Source organism: Ovis aries, chromosome 2 (assembly GCF_016772045.2).
Source record: "Ovis aries strain OAR_USU_Benz2616 breed Rambouillet chromosome 2, ARS-UI_Ramb_v3.0, whole genome shotgun sequence".
Taxonomy (NCBI): Eukaryota; Metazoa; Chordata; class Mammalia; order Artiodactyla; family Bovidae; genus Ovis; species Ovis aries.
The window spans coordinates 130631684-130650248 of record NC_056055.1 but is presented as its reverse complement, the minus strand read 5'-3'; the positions used below and the strand labels follow the sequence as shown (position 1 = coordinate 130650248).

General features: G+C 38.1%; 1 protein-coding gene across 7 annotated transcripts in view; it reads right to left on the bottom strand.

Moving 5' to 3' along the window:
* ZNF385B (zinc finger protein 385B) overlaps positions 1 to 18565 on the bottom strand; it is a 482159-nt gene that overhangs the window by 39766 nt on the left and 423828 nt on the right. For all 7 annotated transcript variants that reach the window (XM_027964789.3, XM_015093333.4, XM_060409681.1 and 4 more), the window contains one exon: positions 103 to 265. In XM_027964789.3, coding sequence (XP_027820590.1) covers positions 103 to 265 — 163 coding nt within the window. The remainder of the gene's footprint in view (positions 1 to 102; positions 266 to 18565) is intronic.

Here is an 18565-nt window from a genome sequence, read left to right as displayed (position 1 = left end):
AATCATGGAGAGTAACATGCAACAGTGGAGGGGAAGAGAACGGGGTAGGGACAGAGGACCAGGAGGAACACAAGAATGTAAAGAACAAAAAGTGTCATTGACCTGATTTGTCAGAGTTGTTGCCTGTGATGGGAGTGATGGAGCAGCTGGGATTAGCCTTTGCGCTGTCCTTGGAAGAAACCATTTTGGGTTTATTTTTCGTTGCCTCTAGTGCTTTGACCTTCTTGGCATGTTTACTTCCTTTGTAGTGGGCCTCGGCCTGGCTCTACAAAGGAGAACAAATCAGGCTCATTGTTTTGCTACTTACAAACACCACAATGGATGATCATGCAGGAAAAAATACATTCAGTCATAGGCACCACAGACATTTATAGCTCAGCACTCAACTACGTTTTTGGCATTTAATGAGTAGCAGACCAGTATCTAAGAGATTTTTGCGTACTGAGACCTTCTATTACAACACAGAGGATCTGTGTCTTTCAAAACCAGACATTATACAAGTGGACAAAAGGGTTAGGGCAAAACTGGGATGAAGGTGAACTTTGTCATTAATGTCTTCCCACCACTGCCCATCAGGGTTGCTTGTCAAATGTTTGGCTGACAACAAGCACCTTGAGTGTCTTACCCGGTAAGACCTTAAACGACCACTCCATTTAGTTTCCCTTTAGCTACAAATCTGTCTTCCCTGCACCTATATTCCTCTTGGCTCTGCAAGTGATGTAACAAAGCAACCAGCTAGTGAGTGGAAATGGCACTGCATTGTGGAGTCATCTCTGCGTGCTTAACATGTCATTCTGATGACTCCAGTTCTAAGAACAGACAATATAAGTCACAAAGGAAATAGGGACAATGCTTGTTTTTGACCTCAGATGTGCTTCGGAAGTCAAAGCAGTTAGTATTACATTCATGTATACACAAAGCATAGGTGAAACTATGACTTCAACACTAAATAAAAAAAAAAAAGAAGAAGAGTGATCAAGGCAGGTGAATATTAAAAATTTTCAAAAGACAAAAACAAGTTATGGAAAAACAAGAAAACATTTAGTCAATTTGCTGATTTCTGGAAAATTTTCCTCTACCTAAAGAACAAGGATTTTACCTTTTTGGCATCTAGTATAATGCACATATTAACTGAAGAATTAAGTATATTTGCTCCAGTTTCGGAGAAGGCAATGGCACCCCAAATCCAGTACTCTTGCCTGGAAAATCCCATGGATGGAGGAGCCTGGTAGGCTGCAGTCCATGGGGTCCCTAGGAGTCGGACACGACTGAGTGACTTCACTTTCACTTTTCACTTTCATGCATTGGAGAAGGAAATGGCGACCCACTCCATTGTTCTTGCCTGGAGAATCCCAGGGACGGGGGAGCCTGGTGGGCTGCCATCTATGGGGTCGCACAGAGTTGGACACGACTGAAGCGACTTAGCAGCAGCAGCAGCAGCTCCAATTTCATTTAAAACAGACCCCAAACATATAAACAAACTAAAACATATATTATATGTAAAAAAACAAACATACATTATATGGTATATTAGCTTGGTTAGAAAGGTAAAGATGCTGATAAGCCTGTTATATAAAATAAGAAGCGAAAGCGAAAGTTTCTGTTTGAAGATTCCTAAAATACTAACTTTTTAAACTTCAGTTTTCCTTATATACACTTGTGTGTGTTTGAAGACGGTAATATTCATGTTTTCATCCATTTTCCTCAGCAAGCAGAATACAGGTTGTGTGTGTGTGTGTGTGTGTGTGTGCACGTGTGTGTAGGTAGATGTGGCAATGGACAGAAGGAGCAGGTTTTACTTCTACATTTCAATTAAATATGTGATTTTCCTATCACATAACCTGGATCCCCCAAGGTCAACAGATTTGAATTGACTACGCTTAGTCCCTAACTTTTTGAATATTTTTTCATAAATATCATTTTAGACTGTCACTGACTTATCATTGTTCTTAGTTGGTTTGCTCAAGGACGTCTCATGCTGTTCTCTGTCAAGGTAAAAAAAATCCAATCCTAAGGGAGGAAAAAGTGTAATAAAAGTTTTATTAACATCTGAGAATGGTTAAATCCAGCAAGTACTGTTGGGTAGGCATAAATTAAGAAAATACACAAATAAAATTTAAAAATTGATAACATGAAGAAATAACAACAATGACCAATATTATTGAGCCTCTGCCAAGAACAGTTTTAAGTGTATTATATGTGTTCGCTCATATAATTATCATAATACCCTGTAAGGTAGGTACAAATATTGGTCAACACTTTACAAATAGAACAGTGGGCATAAGAAGTTACATACTCTATCAAAAGTCACACAGGTAGGTGTAGAAGCCACTTTGCGGATCTAAAATGCTTCCACGTGTAACCCTATTTAACTACATGTTATTGTTGTTGCTTCAGTCACTAAGTCTTGTAGAACTCCTTTGCACACCAGGCGCCTCTGCCATGGGATTTGCCAGGCAAGAATACTGGAATGGGTTGCCATTTTCTTCTCCAGGGGATCTTCCTGACCCAGGGATCGAACCCACATCTCCTGGTTGGCAGGTAGATTCTTTAACGGTGAGCCACCAAAGGAGCCCATTTAGCTATGTATCCTCACTTTAAACATATACATAGACTAAATTCATAATATAATTTTATTAGAAGTAAAAAAATACATGCAAAGCATACTGCTTTTAATGACTAAGTTAAGGATTTTACTTTAGTAGAAGTTTCTGTGAGTAGGGAATATCTTCTTAATTCATGGAAATAAATTTATTGGATTGAAAAAGTTCATTTGGACTTTTATGTATGATGCTATGGAAAAACTCAAACGAACTTGTTGGCCAAACCAACACTAACATAGTATGTTAGGCCTGAACCATCTATGGAGTAGCTAAGAAAGGCCTGCTTCTTTGGTATATAACAATTTCTACAAGACATCAAGAGACTGCCTAGTAATTCATCTTACCAAGTATACTAAATAGTGAGATGTTACTTTAGTGTCCTTTGGCTAAAGAAACATCAAGTTCTCTAAATAAAACCTCCTAGCACAAGATAAGTGGAGTGTCACTTTCTCATTATTATTTCCTGGCATCCTTGCAGAAAGCTAACAGCATCAATTAGCCCTTGGGATAAAGAGCCAGCTAAGTGACACCTCACTGGATGCCAAGATGGAAAGAGCTCTCTTGAGCCGTGATTCACTTTCCTTTTGAGTTCTGGGGCCTTGAGAAAAGCGAAACAAGCCTTCTTCACCTCTGCTTGCTGCTGTTTGTGAAAGATCCCGAGTTAAGACAGTGGCAGATACCACTCACTCATGCTTGGCATCTTCCCAGTTCCCTGTGGTATTCTCGGTAGCAGCACTTTGCTATCCTAAGTACTGTATCTGAGGTGTCAACAGCTTCTAAATCCTGGGCAGATCTTCAAGTGAAACTGAGACATTGTTAAATAGCAACATGATTAACCTGACTTCATTATCTGGGAATCTCCTTAATTGAGGAATGAAAGCAACAGGGACAAGAGCCAGAGAACCTATGAATGAGGCAAGACGATGAAGCCTGATCAGCGATGGTTCTTGTATCATTTCTGAGTGACTTGGCTAACCAAATGGACTTATTTTATACCTCAGCGACTAATCAGCAGACACCTATTTGTCTAGCACTAATGGTTTGTTTTCTGATTCCCTTCCCAAAGTACTTCTATACACCCTAAACTGGCAGTAATCAAATAAACCCCTTGCCAAGAATTGTCAAAATCAGAGAGTTACCCAAAGCATCATACTGACTTTCACACAGGAATTCATTCTTACAGAGGTCACTCCAGTAGCTACCTGACCACCCAATGGTAGAGGAATAGCTTGGACAGGAGATGACATCCTGGGATTTTTTTTCCTTCCATTCATCTCTATTACTAAGGCCCCTCACTTGCTGAAGTCCTCCACTTCTCTTAGGACCCTACTGGTCCAAAGAAAAAAGATAAATAATGAGATAATGCATTACTTTACAAATAAAAATGCAATAATGAGAAATTCGATAATTCATTGAGCTCCCATATCTGTTTTTTTACCTTATTTCTATTTTGGACTGCAGAGAGGTAGATAGGATCTTGAAAGAAGACACTGAACTAAGTTTTCTTTGCGTAGAAAGAACAGCCCAAACACACACTGGCAAGTGGCTGGAGTAAAGTCACTGGAGGAAGTCCTCAACTATTTATTTACTAAGAGACCCAATTGTTTTGCATCTTAAAATGTCATTGGAACTGTTCCCTTAATTACAGAAAGTGTATCATTAAAACTGTTGGCATCTGATTTTTCTCAGACCTTAGATTTCAATGTGTTAAGCAGTGTTAGATGGGAAGTAGCAGAGGCCAGTTACTTTTCAGAAAAAAAAAAATGTATATACTCTATATACTAAAATGCCAAATCAAACAGATGTCAAACAAACTACCATAAAACAGCCTAAACTAACAAGGGGGAAAAAACCCTGATTATTCCACAGGGAATTACTTAGCACCTGCCATATGCTAGACATAGTGAAAGATTAAAAACAAAGGCCCCTTGCTCACAAGAATGGTAGTTGGAAGAAAAGACGAACGTATAAATAACTATAACCCAACAGAGAGTGAAACTATAAAATGGAAGATAAACTGGAACAAAGAAGTATGGGAGTCAGAGGAGAGGTAAACCTCTTTGGATTGGAGGAGGACCGTGGAAGCTTCATGGAAAAGGAATATCAGAGCTGTGCCCCTCTTCTAGGGTGGAGTTCTGAAGAGGCAGTGTGGAGGCAGAGGCATTTCAGGGAGAGGGACCAGCATGTGCTGGGGGAGTGAAGTTCTATGAACTGTGCAGCATTTCCTGGGCATAGCTGCTTTTCAGTATCACTACAACACAGACATATAAAAGAAACAATGGGGAAAGGCTGCCGCATCCAGCATTATTATCCAGTGTAAAACAGAAAATATAGCATAGTGTTCCACAAGTAAAAACAATGTTCTACTTGTAGGCATCTTTTATATAGATGGCTATAAGAACGTTGTTGCTTTTACATCACAGATTTTATCCTCTGCTGCAAACTATAATCTTATCCTCATAGCACAACTAAATTATTTATATAGAAGATTTAATAATTTGAAATAAAAGCATGACACTTAAAATACCATAGTTAGATGTACTAGAGTTTACTTGAGTAGTAGCTAAATAATTCGGAGAAGGCAATGGCACCCCACTCCAGTACTCTTGCTTGGAAAATTCCATGGACGGAGGAGCCTGGTAGGCTGCAGTCCATGGGGTCGGTAAGAGTCAGACACGCTGAGCGACTTCACTTTGACTTTTCACTTTCATGCATTGGAGCAGGAAATGGCAACTCAATCCTGTTCTTGCCTGGAGAATCCCAGGGACAGGGGAGCCTTGTGGGCTTCTGTCTATGGGCTTGCACAGAGTTGGACACAACTGAAGAGACTTAGCAACAGCAGCTAAATAATTACTTGAATCTTTGCTTTAGCATATAGGCTACATTCAACTCTAAAAATACTTCTTTTGGCACATATGTTGCATTGATAAGATCACATTCTCAGAGACAAGGCTACAACATAAGAAACATAAAATACACCCAAGAGAAAGGCTTACTTAATCCAAAGATAAGTCTTTCTGCTGATATTTGCAATTTTAAGGCCTGCAATATCAGTAATGACATACTACTGGCTTTGATATTCACTTTGTTTAGTCCTCATCTACGGGGATCTGTTGAAAACAAAGTCCAAACAAAATTATAACCGTTAGGAGATTTTCAGCTTAAAAAGATGCAGTGACTTTGCTAATTCACAATTTATAGCTAAGCGAAACACTCCAGGTGGCTATAGCCTGTCCAGGGTTGCCACGCTATACACTGTGTGTGCTGGTGGGGTGAGCGGGGCTACTGATCACATAGACTTTAATGTGAATAGGGTCCTCTGGATTCCTTCAAGGCCAGAACTCTGGCTATGGTGTTTCATATTTACTGGCTTTGTAGTATATATGTATAAAGGCCATCAACTCCAAATATTTCTATATTATTAAAGAGAAAAGTGGTTACTCCAGGAAGAAAATAATGTATACTCTAGATTGCTGATTCCCTTTGGGCCTAATTCAGATTTTATCAAAATATCATGAAACAGAAGTAGAGTTGTTGGATTATAGCTGCTTTAAAATGTCACTGTGTGAATATATGAGCATTACACATGTATGTGTTTATGTTTTCCAAACTTTTCCATATAGGCAAACTAAGCCATTTCTTGAAATGCTAAGATTTTTGGTGGGCTTCAAGGTAGTTTTTCAAATGCACTCTTAGTCAGCTAAGAGTATTGATGTTCAAGCTTCTGGTATATAATTCACCGGTGGAATTACTTTACACATTGAAATATGGAGAAGCTATGCGGCGGCTGGCGCACTAAGCGCAGGTGGCGGCGGTGGCCGAGAGCTACCCCGCGTCCCAGGTCAGGGACAGAGGCCTAGAATGCCAGGCTGCGACGGCGCAGGAATGGCCGAGAGGAGCTACCCCGCGTCTGAGGTCAGGGGCGACGGCTGGGAGGAGCCACCCCGCGTCCGAGGTCAGGGGCGGCAGCAGAGAGGAGCCACCCCGCATCCAAGGAGTGGTGGCTGCCCGGGTGCAGGAGAGCCTAGAGGAGCCATCCCACGCTGAAGGTCAGGAAGGGTGGCAGGAGGAGATACCCCTCATCCAAGGTAAGAAGCAGCAGCTGTGCTCTGCTGGAGCAGCCGTGAAGAGATACCCCACGCCCAAGGTAAGAGAAACCCAAGTAAAATGGTAGGAACCAGAGATCAAATTGCCAACATCCGCTGGATCATGGAAAAAGCAAGAGAGTTTCAGAAAAACATCTATTTCTGCTTTATTGACTATGCCAAAGCCTTTGACTGTGTAGATCACAAGAAACTGTGGAAAATTCTGAAAGAGATGGGAATACCAGACCACCTGACCTGCCTCTTGAGAAATCTGTATGCCGGTCAGGAAGCAACAGTTAGAACTGGACATGGAACAACAGATTGGTTCCAAATAGGAAAAGGAGTATGTCAAGGCTTTATCTTGTCACCCTGCTTATTTAACTGCTATGCAGAGTACATCATGAGAAATGCTGGACTGGAAGAAACACAAGCTGGAATCAAGATTGCTGGGAGAAAATCAATAACCTCAGATATGCAGATGACAGCACCGTTATGGCAGAAAGTGAAGAGGAACTAAAAAGCCTCTTGATGAAAGTGAAAGAGGAGAGTGAAAAAGTTGGCTTAAAGCTCAACATTCAGAACACGAAGATCATGGCATCTGGTCCCATCACTCCATGGGAAATAGATGGGGCAACAGTGGAAACAGTGTCAGACTTTATTTTTTTGGGCTCCAAAATCACTGCAGATGGTGACTGCAGCCATGAAATTAAAAGATGCTTACTCCTTGGAAGAAAAGTTAAGACCAACCTAGATAGCATATTCAAAAGCAGAGACATTACTTTGCCAACTAAGGTCCGTCTAGTCAAGGCTATGGTTTTTCCAGAAGTCATGTACGGATGTGAGAGTTGGACTGTGAAGAAGGCTGAGCACCAAAGAATTGATGCTTTTGAACTGTGGTGTTGGAGAAGACTCTTGAGAGTGCATTGGACTGTAAGGAGATCCAACCAGTCCATTCTGAAGGAGATCAGCCCTGGGATTTCTTTTGGAAGGAATGATGCTAAAGCTGAAACTCCAGTACTTTGGCCACCTCATGCGAAGAGTTGACTCATTGGAAAAGACTTTGATGCTGGGAGGGATTGGGGGCAGGAGGAGAAGGGGACGACCGAGGATGAGATGGCTGGATGGCATCACTGAATCGATGGATGCGAGTCTGAATGAATTCCGGGAGTTGGTGATGGACAGGGAGGCCTGGCGTGCTGCGATTCATGGGTCGCAAAGAGTCGGACACGACTGAGCGACTGAACTGAACTGAACTGATAAATGGACCTAAGGGCCACAACAGAATTTACATGGTGAATTAAAAAAATACTGCTATTTGAGTTTAAAATTACCTAGAATATAGCAAAAAGTGGTTTTTTAAAGAAGGGGCTTTAATCTTTAAATAAACTTGTTTATGTACAGTTCCAAGTAAACAGAAATTGGCCTCATCTTTCCATTAAGTTTTATATTTCAACTATGTGAATGTAGATTATTAAGTTTAGATGATTCCCAGCAATCCAAAGTTCTGCCCCTGATTATCCAGCTATACTCTATATTTCCAGTTTAGAGTTGAGTAGAATGGGGCATAAAAGAGAGAGTTATTGGAGACTGATTGTGATCTGAGCTCCAAATCCTTTCATTTGCTGAATTCTGCTCTCTCCTCCTGTTATTTACTTTCTTTCAAATTAGGCCAAAATTAAAAATAATCTCCTTTTGAAAACAAATTAATCATATATATGGGTCAAGGTGAAGTTTATCCCAGAAAATTAATTTCTTAAGTCTATCATGAATACTTAGATTATACAGGCTATTTTTAAAATTTATTTATTTTAATTGGAGGCTACTTTATTTTTTTATTTTTATTTTTATTTTTGGCTAATTACTTTATAACATTGTGGTGATTTTTGCCATACATTCATACAAATCAGGCATTGGTGTACATGTGTTCCCCATCCTGAACCCCCCCCACCCACCTCCCTCCCCATCCCATCCCTCTGGGTCATCCCAGTGCACCAGCCCTGAGCACCCTGTCTCATGCATCAAACCTACACTGGCGATCTATTTTACATATGATAATATACATGTTTCAATGCTAGTCTCTCAAATCATCCCACCCTCCCCTTCTCCCACAGAGTCCAAAAGTCTGTTCTTTACATCTGTGTCTCTTTTGCTGTCTTGCATATAGGGTCATCATTACCGTCTTTCTAAATTCCATATATATGCGTTAATATACTGTATTGTATTTCTTTTTGACTTACTTCACTCTGTATAATAGGCTCCAGTTTAATCCACCTCATCAGAACTGATTCAAATGCATTCTTTTTAATAGCTGAGTAATATTCCATTGTGTATATGTACCACAGCTTTCTTATCCATTTTTCTGCAGATGGACAGCTAGGTTGCTTCCATGTCCTGGCTATTGTAAACAGTGCTGTGATGAACATTGGGATACACATGTAGAGACTGTATTTTGAAAAAGATTTTTTTCAAAAAAAATAAAAAAGAAAAAAAAAAGAAAAAGATTTTTTTCCCCTCCATCAACCTAATGGAAATATGTTTTAAGTGAAAATGAAAGTGTTAGTTGCTCAGCCGTGTCTGACTTTTTGCGACCCCAATGGACTGTAGTCTGCCAGGCTCCTCTGTCCATGGGATTCTCCAGGCAATAATACTGGAGTGGGTTGCCATTTCCTTCTCCTGGAATCTTCCCAACCCAGGGATTGAACCCAGGTCTCCTGCACTGCAGGTGGATTCTTTATTGTCTGAGACACCAGGAAGCCCTGGAAGTAGGTTTAGGTAATTTTTTTTCAATATATATAATGGATAATAAAATGAGTCTTATTTAATGTCAGAATTTCTTTAACATCATCACAATTTAGTTAAGAATTAAGCAAAAAGTATCTGAGATGTTTACCCTAAGAAAATAAGACTGCTTACCTCTCTGACTCATTTACATTACAATTTTTGAAAGGTTTATTTACTTCGTATTTTGGGCTGGGGGGGGGTCAATATTTGAGTCAATTCAATGATAAGGTGTGTGCCAACTCCTAGTATGTGCACTAGGGTTTAACTGAGGCAAGATGGAAGTAAATGAACACAGGCAAAATATGCCTTTAACCTCTCTTCCAAATCGTAAGGGGAGTGAATCATGAACTTCACACAGAATACTGATGAAGCATATTCTCTAAGTTATTATACTCAAATGGGAAAATTAGCTCTCTGTATATGAACATAATCTTGAATATGTAATAATGGGAACATTTATAATTTATGAAAATACCTAATTGTCTCAAAGACTTTTGCATAGGGGACCTCATCTGTTAGAACTTCTAAATCTTAGAATTTTTATGAAATACATGGATATCATCTTCTGTCTTTATGATACAATATAAAGCATTAAGGATTTACTAATAATTATTTAATATTCTTGAGTATCTTATTTTATGATTTACCCCAAAGCTCTCAAAATTATCCACGTCTCTTAAACTAATTTCAAATTCTATATTAAACTGGCACATTTTAGTTAATAATTTTCTACTACCTTGAAATATAAAGAAGAGTTTCCAGTGATTTCAGAGTCACATCCCAAGTTCCTAAAGGGTTTGAGAGTGCTGCTATCTTTCAGTGGGGAAATGGATTGCCATTGTGTGCTTTCTAAGAGTGATTTTTGTTACTCAATGATAAGCAATGCAATATAATTCAAGTCTCTGCATTAAAGCTGTGACTCTACAGCTAACTAATTCAGGTCTTCTGATGGTCCTTTAAATTAGGCTCCCAGGCTTCCACACATTAATTTTTAATCAGTCTAGAAGGTATTACATTTACTTCCATTTCCATATTAAAGAAATTTACATAAATGATACAAAATAAGTCTAAAATTAGGATTTGCAATGTGTCTCCTTATATTTGGTATATAATATACTTAATGTAGACAAAAGTGGAAAAATAAGTTTGAAAGTGCTATGCTCAGAAAATTGGCTGAAGAATGGCTTTAGTAATGTTTTATAATATATTTGATATTTATTTAGCAAGCATTAGTCATTGGAAAACCTCTTTTACAAAATAGGTTTTTGTAAAACTCCTACCCCAAAGCACTAAACCAATTTTTAAAGCCCAGTAGACATTTTATAATTTAAAATTAAGTAAAACATGTAAACAAGAAAATTAATACCATACCCTTTTCAAAACATATAAATACAAGTAAGAGAAAATAATAAAACTGTACATCTTTAGTAGTCACTTAGCTAACCTGAGTCATGTTAATGCTATTTTTACATTAAAGTATCAGATTAAGCTAGAAGTTTCCACTCTAGATTAAGCTGGTCAACCTTCCTCGCATATAAGAAACTGGTTTGCCAGAGGAAAAACTAAAATAAAAATGCCCACACTTTTGATTCATTGATAAATACCAAAATATTTCAATATAATCAATGAATGCTAAGTGGCCTTTCAATTTCCGATACAATGCAATATTGTTTTAAAAGTTCTGCTCAACAATAAGAATCACAAAAAAAGTCGTTCATATATGATAAGATCAATGTGAATTGTGTCTTAGTCATCTTTGAATCTTCTGAAGCACCTATTACATGGTATCAGTTCAGTTCAGTTCAGTCACTCAGTCATGTCCAACTCTTTGCGACCCCATGAACTGCAGCACGCCAGGCCTCCCTGTCCATCACCAACTCCCGGAGTTCACCCAAACCCATGTCCATTGAGTCGGTGATGCCATTCAACCATCTCATCCTCTGTCGTCCCCTTCTCTTCCTGCCCTCAATCTTTCCCTGCATCAGGGTCTTTTCAAATGAGTCAGCTCTTTGCATCAGATGGCCAAAATACTGGAGTTTCAGCTTCAACATCAGTCCTTCCAATGAACACCAAGGACCGATTTCCCTTAGGATGGACTGGTTGCATCTCCTTGCAGTCCAAGGGACTCTCAAGAGTCTTCTCCAACACCACAGTTCAAAAGCATCATTTCTTCTGCTTTCAGCCCTCTTTATAGTAGTCCAACTCTCACATCCACGCATGACCACTGGAAAAACCATAGCCTGGACTAGACATACCTTTGTTGACAAAGCAATGTCTCTGCTTTTTAATATATATTGTATCAGAAAGGCTTTAAAAGGATGAGTTTCTATTCTTTTCAACTAAAGGTTATAATATTTTGGAATATCTGCAGTCTTTGAACTTGAATCAGCCATGATTTCTACTGAATTTCATTTTTGTCCAATTAGCTATTACTTTAGATTTTAAAATTCAAACTGTATCTATGTTTTAATCCAAGTAATATAATCACACAGTGGAAAAGTATAAAACAAAAGAACATACACAGTGAAAAGTCTACCTTTCAGACTTAGCAATTAATTGCTGTCACTTTGTGTATCCTGCCAGAGATAACTGACATGCCTGTCAAGAAAATATATATGTATGTATTTTTCCTTTCTTCCATTTTTAGACAAATGCCTACACACCACATGTTGTTTTGCATTTTGTTTTTTCTATTTAGCAATAGATCTTAGAGATTTTTAAAAAAGTCATTAATTAGAAAGTTTTCTAATTTTTAAAATAAGTATGTGTATTTACCCCATTGTATGAATGAACCGTAATATATCTCAATTGATATTTGACCTTCCCTTTCTTTGGGATTGGGATGAAAACTGACCTTTTCCAGTCCCGTGGCCACTGTTGAGTTTTCTAAATTTGCCGGCATATTGAGTGTAGCACTTTCACAGCATCATCTTTTAGGATTTGAAATAGCTCAGCTGGAATTCCATCACCGCCACTAGCTTTGTTCATAGTGATGCTTCCTAATGCCTACTCGACTTCACATTCCAGGATGTCTGTCTCTAAGTGAGGGATCCCACCATTGTGGTTATCTAGGTCATGAAGATCTTTTTTGTACAGTTCTTCTGTGTATTCTTGCCACCTCTTCTTAATAAACCTGCTTCTGTTAGGTCCATATCATTCCTGTTCTTCATTGTGCCCATCTTTGCATGAAATGTTCCCTTGGCATCATTAATTTTCTCAAAGAGATCTCTCGTCTATCCCATTCTATTGTTTTCTTCTATTTCTTTGCATTGATCACCGAGGAAGTCTTTCTTATCTCTCCTGGCTATTCTTTGGAACTCTGCATTCAGATGGGTATATCTTTCCTTTTTTCCTTTGCCTCTCACTTCTCTTCTTTCCACAGCTATTTGTAAGGTCTTCTCAGACAACCATTTTGCCTTTTTGAATTTCTTTATCTTGGGGATGGTCTTGATCACTTCCTCCTGTGCAAAATCAAGAATCTCTGTCCATAATTCTTCAGGCACTCTGTCTATCAGATCTAATCCTTTGAATCTACTTGTCACTTCCACTGTATAATCATAGGGGATTTGACTTAGGTCATATAAGAATGGTCTAGTGATTTTCCCCACTTTCTTCAATTTAAGTCTGAATTTGGCAATAAGGAGTTCATGATCTGAGCCACAGTCATCTCCAGGTCTTGTTTTTGCTGACTGTATACAGCTTCTCCATTTTTGGCTGCAAAGAATATAATCAATCTGATTTCAGTGTTGACCATCTGGTGTTGTCCATATGTAGAGTCTTCTCTTGTGTTGTTGGAAGAGGGTGTTTGCTATGACCAGTGCATTCTCGTTGCAAAACTCTGTTAGGCTTTGCCATGCTTCATTTTGTACTCCAAGGCCAAATTTGCCTGTTACTCCAGGTATCTCTTGATTTCCTACTTTTGCATTCTGGTCCCCTATAATGAAAAGGACATCTTTTTGGGTGTTCTACAAGGTCTGTAGGTCTTCAAGAACCATTCAACTTCAGCTTCTTCAGCATTAGGGGACGACAGAGTATTAGATGGCTGGATGGCATCACCGACTCGATGGACATGAGTTTGAGTAAACTCCGGGAGTTGGTGATGGACAGGGAAGCCTGGCATGCTGCGATTTGTGGTGTCACAAAGAGTTGGACACGACTGAGCAACTGAACTGAACTGAACTGTGATACTGAATGGCTTGCCTTGGAAACAAACAGAGATCATTCTGTTGTTTTTGTGACTGCATGCAAGTATTGCATTTTGGACTCTTTTGTTGACTATGAGGGCTACTCCATTTTTCTAAGGGATTCCTGCACACAGTAGTAGATATAACGGTCATCTGAGTTAAATCCGCCCATGCTAGTTCATTTTAGTTCACTGATTGCTAAAGAAAGGCAAAGCCAAAGAATGTTCAAACTATCTCACAATTGCATTCATCGCAATTGAATGCATCTCAGTTGAATTCATCTCAACATTAGCGAAGTAATGCTCAAAATTCTCCAAGCCAGGCTTCAACAGTACGTGAATCATGAACTTCCAGATGTTCAAGCTGGATTTAGAAAAGGCAGAGGAACCAGAAATCAAATTGCCAACATCGGATGGATCATCAAAAAAGCAAGAGAGTTCCAAAAAAACATCTACTTCTGCTTTATTGACTACACCAAGGCCTTTGACTGTGTAGATCACAACAAACTGTGGGAAGTGATAGGAATACCAGACCACGTTACCTGCCTCCTGAGAAATATACGTATGTGGGTCAAGAAGCAACAGTTAGAACTGGACATAGAACAACAGTGTGGTTCCAAATTGGGAAAGGAGTACATCAAGCCTGTATATTGTCACCCTGCTTATTTAACTTATATGCAGAGTATATCATGTGAAATGCTGGGCCGGATGAAGCCCAAGCTGGAATCAAGACTGCCAGAAGAAATATCAATAACCTCAGATATGCAGATGACACCACCCTTGTGACAGAAAGTTAAGAGGAACTAAAGTGCCTCTTGATGAAAGTGAAAGAGAAAGTGAAAAAGCTGGCTTAAAACTCAACATTCAGAAAACTAAAATCATAGCATCTGGTCCTGTCACTTTATGGCAAATGATGGGGACACAATGGAAACAGTGACAAACTTTATGTTTTGGGGTTCCAAAATCACTGCAGATGGTGACTATAGCCATGAAATTAAAAGACACTTGCTCCTTGGAAGAAAAATTATGATCAACTTAGACAGCATATTAAAGGTCCATCTAGTCAAAGCTATGGTTTTTTCAGTAGTCATGTATGGATGTGATAGTTGGACTATAAAGAAAGCTGAGCACTGAAGAATTGATGCTTTTGAACTGTGGTGTTGGACAAGACTCTTGAGAGTCCCTTGGACTGCAAGGAGATCCAATCAGTCCATCCTAAAGGAAATCAGCCCAAATACTGATGCTGAAGCTGAAGCTACAATACTTTGGCTACTGGAAGCAAAGAACTGACTCATTGGTAAAGACCCTGATGCTGGGAAATATTGAAGGTGGGAGGGGACGGCAGAGGGCAAGATGGTTGGATGGCATCACCGAATCAATGGACATGAGTTTAGCAGGCTCTAGGAATTGGTGTTGGACAGAGAGGCCTGGTGTGCTGCCGTCCATGGAGTTGCAAAGAGTTGGACATGACTGAGTGGCTGAACTGAACTGAACTTACTTCAAATTCCTGACTGACTTCTGCCTATGGTGAGAAACGATGGACTGAAGCAGGGGTTACCAGTTGGTATGATTTTGGAGATCTGGCTGCTTGATCCACCTCATTGTGGGATGAACAGATTCCTAACAGACTAATTCTGCAATTATTGGAAAGACAATTCTTATATACAGTGGCTCACTCACTTGTCTATCAAGATTGCCCCAGGTCAGAACACAAAATCAGTGACTTATGGATCATTTAGTCAATTTGATCAGTGCAGGAAACTAAACTGGGTAAGTCATCCTTCAAAACAATGCTTGTTTGGTCTGAACTATAAAACCTAGATACCATTTAAGTTCAAACACTTGACTCAAAAGAGTTCCTGGGAAAATACTAACCAAGTCATAGAAATATCATTTGCTTTTTAAGAAAGAGAATGGGATTAGGTATTACTAGATGATTATAATTTCAGAAAAACCTCAACAATGTGGAATAATCTGGGTAAAGGGCATAATGAATGATAAAAAAAAAATTGAAAAGTTGAACATTTGGAAGAAATGCTGTTAGCTACCAGAGATTCTTAGGTGATGTGTTAAAGTATATAAGAATTATTTTAAATTATATCATTGTTTGCATTTTAATCAGTGCCCTTAAAGTGCTTACATAATCACAAAAGAATTGGTTCTGTTGGTATTCTAAATCTCTATGCTTCATCCTTCTTTGTAATACTCATTTGCATTACCTTTGAAGAACAAATTTGGGCCAAACAAAAGTACAATTTAACCCATACCTGAATTATCACAAATCCCTAATTAGTGTTGTCCAAATTAATAAGAATTTACTGCATTTATAAAAATGGAAATTCATGCAAAAAACAATTATTCAATGTCAGAAAACTAGCTTGAAGAGAATGCCTTTCAGTTATTCAAATTTTGTATTTTTTAATCTATATCTGCACATTCCGTAATTCTTTTTGACATTTTACAAATAGAGACATCCATCATTTCACCAACATTTACAGATGTTTGTGAATACCCCTTTCTATGACCATCTGTGTAAATGTATAAATTAGATCTTTAAAAGAGATTGTTGGTATTTTTAGTTTAAAAGTGCATATAGGGTATTTTTTTGGCTTACATGATTCAATTTACAAAACTAATGAATAACCTAAGTCCCCTTTAATAAATCTATTCTTTCCCATTCCTCTTAAATGGTATAAGAAAAAGCCAAAAATTCATGACAGGAACAAATAAATCATCACACAAAAAAAGGATTCCATAGGTGTCTCTCAAATAATATAGAATGTTATTTCTTTCCAGAGCAAAAACCAGGTCACTTCAAGTTCACAGGTCAGAGATAATGAAAGCTACATTTCAGAGAATATGCAGTGGGCACTGTTAAAGATAAAAAAGGAAACTATTTGGAGATTACAAGTATAAATCAGCACAACTTTATCTCCATGCTAAGTTTAACTAGAGTCTGTACTTCCCAGGTGGCGCTAGTGGTAAAGAATCTGCCTGCCAATGCAGGAGACATAAAAGACACTGGTTTGATCCCTGGGTTGGGCATGGCAACCCTCTCCATATTCTCGCCTGGAGAATCCCATGGACAGAGGAGCCTGGTGGCTATGGTCCCTAGGGTGCAAAAAGTCAGACATGACTGAAGCAACTTAGCACACAGGCATACATGGTATACTGGAGGGGAGAGAGGAGATGCCCACTTCAGCACAGGAAATAAGGAGTTGAACTGTTTGTAGATAATTTGAAAACAGTAATAAAACTAACTGAAAACAGGTCAGCTTTTTATTATCATTACAGGTGGTAATTCTAAACAGTAATAAAATACTATACCCTGAAAAAAAAAAAGTGTTGGTCTGTTTTAAACAATTGTTGTGATTATAGCTGAATTATAGTAATATGTATGTAAACTTAAAAGTAGCATATATTTTTACTTGTCTTTTAATTAACTGCATGGAGTTAATATACAGAACTTGTAGTTATGTTATCAAACACCCAATTCACAATGGCTCTGCTATACTTACTCATTTTGAAAGTAAATTCCTAATGCTTAAGAATCAAGTTTGCAAGCTCTGTGCCACTCATATTTTAGCATTTCAATAACTGGTTTGAAATAAACAATGATAGCACAGTGATTACTAAAGACAAAGAAAACAGAACTTGAAATTCTTCAATTCTCTCATTTTCCATGACTGATTAGAATTTTTATTTGTGTTTGAACTTTAAGGATGAGACAGTGCTAACTATGACATGTATTATTTTTGTTTAGTAAATAAAAAGTTTTGCTTATATGTGATGGATTTTACTGACTTTTGCTAATATCTTTGAAATAAAAATTTATGCTTCTTTTTAGGTTCTTCTGTGCTTTAAAACTAAGGAATGAAGAAGAAAACATCAGTGGTACAAGTCAGTGGGTACACAAATTGTACTTTTTATATAATTTTGATTTTCTTAAAATTTACTTGTTACTGTAATGTTATGATCATTTCTGTGATAGAATGATATATAGGCTTATGTTTCTCCCATTTAAAAACACATGAATATACTTAAAAAGGATCAATCCTTTACTTTTCTTCCCTTTTTATACTGTTATATTAGTGGTATAGTAATATACTGAAACTTTAATAAAAAGTCTCTGAGTTTCTTTCCTGGGTTTTCTTACTATTTATGTAATTTCACAATTATTTCTGAAAATGACTTTGTCATATAGATGAGATATTAAAAATGATCTGCTCTTGGTGTCAGAAATATTAGGTATGCCACTGATAAGAGCTGAAATAGATTATACCTGAAGGAAATACACATTAATAAAAGCTGAATCATATTCTCAGTCCCCCCAAATCAGAACCTAAACAGAATGAAGAATTCTTGGGAGTTCTTGTTCATGAGATCTACTTTCTGAGTAGTGAATACCACATTTGTTTCCCATGTGCCCTAGAAGACAGAACTAAAGTGAGGGGGAAAAAAGACCAAGGTTCCTTTTCTCTTTCTTTTTTTTAAATAAAGATTTAGGTAAGATGAAATACTAAAAATGATTAAATGCTAGAACATGTTGCCAAAGGAAGCTGTGGTACATTTCTCTCAGGAAATGGAAGATTCAATCACTTCAACATCTTTCTAAGTGACTACAGTTTCAGATACACAGACAGACAAAATTGTGCATAATATTACACAGTTCGTGGACCCCCTGCAGCCTACCCATAGACCACATCCTCAAGAAGCCCTATCTGTTTCAGCTCTAGTACTTAATAATTCTTCAATTCTCTCCTTTTCAAATGCTAACCATCTCTCAAGCCTTTCACAGTTTCATTTCCTCTTTGAACCTCACTCGGTACAAATACAGAAATAATATATGTGGAAAGAATCTATATAGAGCCTGGTGGAAGAAGAGGCATCTGTCAAATGCTAGCTTTCTGCTC